This window comes from Triplophysa rosa, linkage group LG20 (assembly GCF_024868665.1).
Source record: "Triplophysa rosa linkage group LG20, Trosa_1v2, whole genome shotgun sequence".
NCBI lineage: Eukaryota > Metazoa > Chordata > Actinopteri > Cypriniformes > Nemacheilidae > Triplophysa > Triplophysa rosa.
This window is the reverse complement of record NC_079909.1, coordinates 20,770,146-20,776,278: the sequence shown is the minus strand read 5'-3', so window position 1 is coordinate 20,776,278 and position 6,133 is coordinate 20,770,146. Positions and strand designations below refer to the sequence as shown.

Genomic DNA, 6,133 nt, shown 5'->3' with positions numbered 1-6,133 from the left:
GAGAGCGCTAAGCATCAGCAGTATGAGTCACCAGCTCATAAACTCTTCAGTGGATGTTCTGTAGCGTTTCACAGCATCACAGTGACACAGAGATGAGCCCACACACACTCACTCCAGCCTGTGCCGGACACAGAGAAAACCTGTAGCACCCATCTCAACAACATCAGGTATCACAGGCCCGACACACAAACACCACAAATCATATTCCATGTTATTGATTGTGAATGTCCTCAAGGGTGATTTCAACACGACGGCTTCTCCTACACGCTGTCGCCCACTCAGAGCTATGAAAGGCACGTTGGTTATGAAAGTGATATTAAAGACAACCGCTGAAAGGTTTTCCTCACGTACGCCGACTGCAACCTGTTCTGTTAGATATTAACATAACCAACAAGAAAACTGGAAACAACCTCGGCCTGGTCAAAAGGGGTCAGACATCACATGACTTAAACAGAGCAATTTACAGTTTGCCCTTCATTCAATATGCATAATAAATCATGTGGAAAAACTGGATGGACGCCGGGATAAATGATCCATATTACACAAACCTTTCCACATGATTCATGAATCAATTATTGCCTTTAAGGTCTAAATAACTCGAGCGTTCAGAATCACAACAGGTAACAGGGAAACGGCAACATTGTACAGAAGTATGTAGAAGCCAGCTACTATCATCTCAGCTGTTCAAACATGACAGTAATACCAGTCGTGTTACCTCATTTCAATTGAGTACTAGACACTACAGAGTCGGGCTGCAAGATATAGCGAAATTACCAAAAATACTGCAAATGTTGAATTTAAAATGATTTTACAAACTTTAAGCATTTTCGTACTGCAAAATGCACATCGTATCATTTAGCAAGTTGTCTTTTGTGCAACCCTACTAGTTAGTATACACTTGACCACTTATACACTAAAGAGTCGGGCTGCAAGATATAGCAAAATGATCAAAATAATGCAAATATTGAATTAAAAATGATTTTACAAACGTTAAGCATTTTCGTATTGCATAATGCACATGGCATCATTTAGCAAGTTATCTAATTGTGCAACCCAACTTGATAGTATACACTTGACCACTTAACATTAGATAGACAACAGATCACTAGTAAATAAAAATCACAAAAAATAAAAAAAACTTGGAAAAGATGATCTAGTCCTCATGCCTCACTAATCAGAGGAGACATCCGCATAGTTAAGATAAAACACTGTGTGAAGTGTCAGGTAGATGTTAACTAACGCCGCTGTTCTCAGACCTGTATGTTCAGTCTATCACAGGGTCATGTGGGAAGAACTCAACACTGCTGACATCACCGCCTGTCTGTGATGTCACACTGGGAAATAAAGTAAGAATAACAAAAATTCTGTAGGATCACGTAAATTTTTTGCATTATTTTTATAACAAAATCTCACAATATGTTTATATATTTAACAAATACTACCGTGTCCAAACACTACCTTTCCAATTAAATTTCACATCTAAATATTACATCACCAATTCGCTTAATTGTCAAAAATGGGGTGTATCTATAACCCTAAACATATTTATAAACTTAATGACTAAAAAATATGCGTCATTTTCATTAAAATATCATTCAAAAAAGATATAATCCTTTGCTTGTTCCTGACAGGTATCACAAATTATTAAATAATTTACATTTATACAAATAATAAACAAAAATGTACATTTATGATCCACGGTTTTGACATTCCAGCACAGCTGAAGATGTTTGTGTGTCTTTGTGCAAATGAATCTGTTCCTTCTCTCAGCAGTTTCTGTCACAATAACACAATACACAAAAGATTCAGTACTAGAGAAAACTCAAGTTTGTGCTGCTGTCTGCGGTCAAGCTCGTGTGTGTGTGTGTGCGCGCGCGCGAGAGAGAAAAACAAGCCCTCAAATGTCTGTTAGTGACTTTTGGCGCCGCGGAATGCGTTCAAAATCGCCTCAGAAAATAACGAACAGAAACGCGCGCATTACCTGCAGTTCGGCTCGTTCCACCTCCCATTGCGCGCGCTCCACCTCGAAACGGGCCCACTCGTGCTGCAGAAAGTGTAAAATCCCCGGGACACTGTACTGAGCTCGGGCCGCCTCTCCGCCGCCGCCGTCGCCCGGTTGTGGCGCTTTCGCTCCGCCGGGAAGAACCGAATTGTTATTGTTGTTGAAAAACACACCAGGGCCAGCCTGCTCGTCCATGGCTGGGCCGGGAATCGGAGGTCTGATCGACCACACGGGCACTGGATTTCGTCCGATGGCTCTCTCTCTCGGTTGAGATATCCGCCTCGGTGCTCGAAGGGGGAAACGGGGCGGCTGCAGCGCTCAACACTCACAGGCGCTGCTGCTGTCTGCTGTCACTTCATGACGTTTCCGCTACTAGCATCCGATTCGCGACTGAGTAGTAGTTATTTGGAGCTGATTCGATTTAAATGATTCGGTCGAACCGATTCGTAAAGCGAATCACTGAACTGTGAGGAACAAACTGACATATTTTATAACATAACGTACATTTTTTTCTACTTAATACTTCATAGGTTTACATGTATGAGAGAAAATGTTTATTTTACTATCACTATATGTAACAATAATCATATTAACGATATAAAATATTGATATTTGTCAGAGATACGGCATATATCATCGTTTTAATAACAATAAAATATTACTTGTATAGTTGAATAGGTTTTGTGTTAGCATAAATATCATGCTAAATTCTACTGGTGATGCAATGAGAGTTGATATAGGGAATCGATTTAATGAACAAGTTCATTCAACTAATGAATCATTTAGTTCAAATGAATCGTGCTCTTCAGCGCTGGCTTCCGCTCATCTCACGCCCACAACCAGGTCAACAGATCGCTGCCAACACGAAATGCGTTCATTGGGCAGAACAAACAACTCGCAGTGCGAATAGCCAATCACAGACGAGTGCGCTAAGCTTGCTGGGATGTGTGGTTCAGAAGCGTTTTATTCTTTATTTCGGGAAAAGTCCTCATTATAATTACTGTTTATTGTTTGGATAGCGTGAAAACATAAACCGTGAAAACGCAAGATTAAAACTACTCGACAAACTACATATTTCACACACACGCGCATGCACACACTTTTATCACCAATAAAATATTAAGTCATTCTTATAAAAGTAAAGGACGGATGGTAGTGCTGAATGCACTTATTTACAATGTGGATGTAATCAAATGGTTCTGTCTGGTATTTCATAATGGCATCATGAGTTAAGATTTGCAAGTCACGTCACGCATGAACTGTTAAACAACACTACAATACCAACCTGTTTCAGAACACATCCACGCATTCATTTCTAAAAAGTGAAACTCGTGAACAGAACAAAGATCCATTCAGACCCGCATATACCTGCGACATTACAGGAATGTGTATCTTATACTGCATACACGCACGCACGCACGCACGCACACACACACACACACACACACACAAGAAGTTGATATAAGTGTAGCTAACGCTCTCATATTATAATAAACATAAAACAAGAACGTTTCATTTATTATTCAATCTTTTTTACACAATTCACGGTTACGTTGTGTTGTTTTTATCACGTGGATTCATCTGGTCTGATGGAGCTAGTGCAGTGGGTCCTGCGCGATTACGTCACCAGGCGCGCACTATTTAATTGGCGTTCATGGGCTTCGCGAGTATTAATCAGTGCGCGTGCGGGTCAGAGGTGAGGTGCAACACATCATGCCTCCGTTTGAGAAAACGCAACATCCCAAACCTTTCAAACAGAGGAAGAGTTTAGGTACGTCCGTTTCAGTTATAAAACACGCAGACTGTGTGTTTATATCATATGAAACGCGAAAGTTTGTTTTTTGATTTTTAATTTTGATTATTAATCAGCCACTAGGAAGCAAGAGGTGGCGGGAATACGGACCAAGTTTCCCACAAAAATTCCGGTAAGACGCGACTGGAGTGTATCGGTAATTCATTCATGACAGACTGTTTGTGTATAAAAACCTGTTTTATAGGTGATTATTGAAAGATATCAGAGAGAAAAGTATCTACCGCCTCTGGACAAAACCAAGTTTCTGGTCCCTCAAGAACTCACCATGACCCAGTTCGTCACAATCATCAGGTAAAGTCATCTCGTGCATTCATAACCATGTTTAATTTGATTAATAATCGTGTATTCCGGGAGAGAGACTTTTCTGCTTCTGAAGGGGTTAAATAATCATGTTAAAACCAGTCATGATTTTGAAAGACAGCTGATGCATCACTTAAAGTGAGTGATCTTTTTTTTGTGCCTTTAGTTATTTGTGTTGTGCTCTTTATGCTCATTTGTGTGCATCTTATTGGTTGCCTGTGTGTGTGCGTGTTGTCTATTCTACACACTGGTAACAGGTGTGTGTGTGTGTGTGTGTGTTCATGTTTGTATATCCCGGTGGGGACCTAAACCTGAATACACACCAACACATGGGGACTCGTGTCACTGTGGGGACCAAAATTGAGGTCCTCATGGGCACAAATGCTAATAAATTGTACAGAACAATATTTTTTACAAATCTAAAAATGCAAAAAGTGTTCTATGATCTTTAGGTTTAGGGATAGGGTTAGGGATAGGGGATAGAATATACAGTTTGTACAGTATAAAAACATTACGCCTATGGACTGTCCCCACGGAGATAGTCAACCAAAGCGTGTGCGCGTGCGTGTGCGCGTGCGCGTGCGCGTGCGCGTGCGTTCTCATCAGCTGATCGGTCACCTGGCTGGGTTTAAGCACTTTCTCACGATGTGTGTGGTTTGACCTCACATCTGGCTTTTATTTCTCAGGAATCGAATGACTCTGATGCCCAATCACGCTTTTTACCTGCTCATCAATAACTCTGGCATCGCCAGCATGTCTCTGACCATGGCTCAGCTCTATAAGGACTATAAAGACGAGGATGGGTTTCTCTACATGACATATGCCTCACAGGAGATGTTCGGACACTCTGAAAATGTCATGTATGGTCATAGGTGAAGTGTTGCGATTGTTTTGGGGTACAGTGGGCGAAAAACCGCCGTTAAGAACTGTTTAGTATTTAAAGTCTTGTACATAGTGTTAGATTTTTAGATATACTATTGCTTTTTGTATTGTGTATTTTAATTGTAATAAATTCTTTAATTCTTGCACGAGTCACTGGAGGAGGGCGTCCGTGTGGGGCACATGCCTTCAAACTGTCCTTAAATATGCCTGAGAAATAAAATTAGTAATAAAAATAATTTAATGCAACCCAATGGTGAAAAATAAAATGTAATGTTTGCTGCATCAAAATTTCTTGTATTTTTAATGATTTAATTTTTAGTTTTTTTTCAATGGCTGAAGTTAACAAATACTTGAACCAAAACAGAATATAGCTGTAGATGCTTATTAAAGGTTTATTTAGAAATTGTGCTTGTTTGTATTTTTACCATCTGAACTCTGCATTAAACTTGGCAAGTAGCAAAGTTGTGAAATCTGCTGTCGCCTGCAGGTGGCGTTCTTGTGCTGCTGTGACTGACCCTGAACAGATATGAGGAACAATAACTGCAGTTTTTCTTTAGTTTTTAAAGAATTAGGGCGGCGTTCTTTACATAAGGCTGACTGTATCATTCTATTGCTATTCTAGTAATTAAAGGAATTGTGGGATTGTTACTGATGTGACCAATTAATACCGTCACAATACCACTATAGTTAGTATCAAACCGTACGTCTTGGCAATGTTTCTATGAATGTGAACGTTTGACTGGTGTGTTGTAGCCATACAATGTTTAAAACTTCATAAAGACACAACAGCTGTGAGAAGCAGAAATCCTGTCATTCTGTTTACATACTAACCTTTTGCAACACACACATCAGCCACAGAATTCATGCTCGGTTACAAAACTGAGACCTCATTATTACAATTTGACAAATCCCTTTAAAACACAATGATGTGAGCTCTGCAATCCAGATTCATATTATAGCACTATACAGCTGCCTCATTTACTAAAGATTTTAGGGCATTTTTCTGTTGGAGAGTCTGTCAGATGCTTATGTATGTTATGTAATGTGTGATGTATGATGGTGTGCTGTGATGTGTGGAGGTTGCCTCAGTCTCTTTGTCGTAGTCATGGCAATCTGACAGGTGATGGATAAACCGG

At 40.0% G+C, this 6,133-nt stretch overlaps 2 protein-coding genes across 2 annotated transcripts in view; one reads left to right on the top strand and one right to left on the bottom strand.

Annotated features, from left to right (window-relative positions):
- LOC130570854 (striatin-like) overlaps positions 1-2,387 on the bottom strand; it is a 43,324-nt gene extending 40,937 nt beyond the window's left edge. Inside the window, exon 1 of the mRNA XM_057361299.1 lies at positions 1,982-2,387. Coding sequence (XP_057217282.1) covers positions 1,982-2,197 — 216 coding nt within the window. The 5' untranslated portion in view covers positions 2,198-2,387. The remainder of the gene's footprint in view (positions 1-1,981) is intronic.
- A 1,276-nt stretch (positions 2,388-3,663) lies between these two features.
- On the top strand, positions 3,664-5,692 carry map1lc3c (microtubule-associated protein 1 light chain 3 gamma). The gene is made up of 4 exons (XM_057362264.1): positions 3,664-3,773; positions 3,872-3,927; positions 4,000-4,106; positions 4,802-5,692. The coding sequence occupies exons 1-4, from the start codon at positions 3,716-3,718 to the stop codon at positions 4,989-4,991; spliced, it is 411 nt and encodes a 136-aa protein (XP_057218247.1). The 5' UTR covers positions 3,664-3,715; the 3' UTR covers positions 4,992-5,692.
- Positions 5,693-6,133: the final 441 nt, after the last annotated feature.

Excerpts from the sequence above, each read along its gene's own strand:
- map1lc3c (XM_057362264.1), top strand. The coding sequence starts at position 3,716 with ATGCCTCCGTTTGAGAAAACGCAACATCCCAAACCTTTCAAACAGAGG. Across the intron at positions 3,774-3,871 it reads CAAACAGAGGAAGAGTTTAG|CCACTAGGAAGCAAGAGGTG; the intron begins GTACGTCCGTTT and ends ATTATTAATCAG. Across the intron at positions 4,107-4,801 it reads CAGTTCGTCACAATCATCAG|GAATCGAATGACTCTGATGC; the intron begins GTAAAGTCATCT and ends TTTATTTCTCAG.